At 38.6% G+C, this 2,203-nt stretch overlaps 1 protein-coding gene across 1 annotated transcript in view; it reads right to left on the bottom strand.

Moving 5' to 3' along the window:
• The window catches only part of LOC101845031 (sushi, von Willebrand factor type A, EGF and pentraxin domain-containing protein 1), a gene marked incomplete at both ends in the record, with an annotated part of 72,098 nt that extends 70,301 nt beyond the window's left edge, over positions 1-1,797 (bottom strand). The window contains 1 exon segment of the mRNA XM_005107877.3: positions 1,657-1,797. Coding sequence (XP_005107934.2) covers positions 1,657-1,797 — 141 coding nt within the window.
• Positions 1,798-2,203: the final 406 nt, after the last annotated feature.

Below are 2,203 nucleotides of genomic sequence, written 5' to 3' on the forward strand. Positions count from 1 at the left end.
ATAATAATAATAATAAATAGCACTTGTATAGCGCATAACCCCGCTTTACAGCAAGCTCAAAGCGTTTTACATTATATTATTACCCCACGCTCGAAGACACATTGCTTTGGGCGCTTAAAAATATAGCTATACATACTTTATTGATACAGATTTATCAGTTTTGTTATTTTTTCTGAAACTTAAAAGAGGCAGGCAACAACAGGCACATTCTGAAATATTGCACTTGTGGCACAACGTGGTAGAATCAGGCGTTCGTCAATTGTTGGGCATATGAAGTTATTGGTGTCATCTTAAAGCCTGTTCTATTGCCTTGCTTTTGGGGGAAAATTATCCATTTATATTTAATAGAAGTCGAGATATTTGCAGTAGTAGAATAAAGGGTCACCTGGTTTTAGAGGTAAAATTATCCAGAAAATGGCCGCCAAAGTTTGGAAAGTTCAATAGCTTGAGAGACCTTAGAAACTACAACTTTATATTTTTGTGTGCCTTTAACCAATATCTTTCAATAAAATCAATACCGAAGTGTTTTTTGATGGATGTAAAAGGTGTTGGGTCAATAAAAGGAAATTAGAACAAAGCTGCCAGACGGCCTGAAAAAATCCCCACCAGTTTCTTTAATTTCAATATTTTGACGAGCGCCTGATTTGACCACGATGCCGCAAATATGTATTTCTGATGAATTATTTGCGTATGACAATGCAATTTGGATCACAAAGTAGCCTTTTGTCTACTGCTGATTACACATATTGCGACAATAGAATTCCAAAGTTCTATCTGCTCAGAGAAATCGGACGTTAAAAATTTTGAGTTTCACAACAAGTCAAACTTTTTCGAAAGCCATTCTTTGAGTATCTTGATAACGACACCGAATAACCTTACGATTGTGACGGACCAGATAGAATATCATCATATGGCTTCCAACCTCATGGTCTTAGTGATCGAAAATGAACAAAAATATCAGATAGAACCTTGTAATTCATAGGCAGTGATGTATATATGTCTGTCTGTCAGTCTGTCTGTCTGTCTGTCAGTCTGTCTGTCTGTCTGTCAGTCTGTCTGTCTGTCTGTCTGTCTGTCTTCTTCTTCTTCTTCTTCTTCTTCTTCTTCTTCTTCTTCTTCTTCTTCTTCTTGAGCTACTCTAGTGCAGGTTTGTAGCATTCAGGCCAGTCCATACTTTGATATTGTCGGTCCACATTGTGCTTTATCCACACTTAGCCCTCGTGATTGCGTCACGACACGGTTTAATCAGGCGCTCGTCAGTTTTGGGGTATGTGGAGTTATTAGTATCATCTTCCAACTTGCTCTCGATGAAAAATACCGGAACATCTTAAATAGAAATCGAGATAATATCCGATATTGAAGATCTAAATTGCTGGTTTCAGCGGTAAAGTTAGTGAGAAAATGACAGCCAATATGTGGTGACTTCCATAGCCTGATACTCGTAGTTGATGGAAACTTAAAATTACAAGGGGTGCTTGTTTAAAAAAAAAGTAAAATCTACCTAGAAATGTGTTTTTAGATTGACACAAAATATGTTGAGCCGAAAAATAAAAATCGATAAAACTTGCCAAACAAACAGCAATGCCGGTTTCTTCGAATTTATTCTTTTGACAAGCGCCTGATTTCACCACGATGTCTCACAAGTATTCAAAATACCTGTACCTGAATTTGATCAGGTGCTGATTGGCCCCTCTCCTCGCGCATGTTTTTCTCAGGTAGGCCTCTGTCGAGAAGGGACTCAACAGTAGCAGAAGGCAGACAATTGTTGAGGCTCATTGTTGGCTTCAAGACGCAACCCTGCAGAGAAACAAGGGACATATTTGTTACAAATAAACAATGGTAAGGGTGAGCTCTGCATCTCTTAAATATAAAAAAGTGTGTGTGTGTATGAGAGAGAGAGAGAGAGAGAGAGAGAGAGAGAGAGAGAGAGAGAGAGAGAGAGAGAGAGAGAGGGAGAGGGGGGGGGGAGCGAGGAGGAAATACGGAGGAGGGAGGAGGAAGGAGGGAAATTTGACTTTGAACTTGAGTTTCAAACTTTTCATTGAAGGAATCGAGGTCCAGTATAGTTTAGTACTTTATCAAACAGACACATAACAAATATATTCACTGCCATACATGAACACTGCCCAATACAAACCATTATCAGTTCAATAGAATCTCAATTCTCCGTTAAGCAAAATGCAAATATTGTGCTTAAGAACCA

This window comes from Aplysia californica, unplaced genomic scaffold, assembly GCF_000002075.1.
Source record: "Aplysia californica isolate F4 #8 unplaced genomic scaffold, AplCal3.0 scaffold00639, whole genome shotgun sequence".
Lineage (NCBI taxonomy): Eukaryota > Metazoa > Mollusca > Gastropoda > Aplysiida > Aplysiidae > Aplysia > Aplysia californica.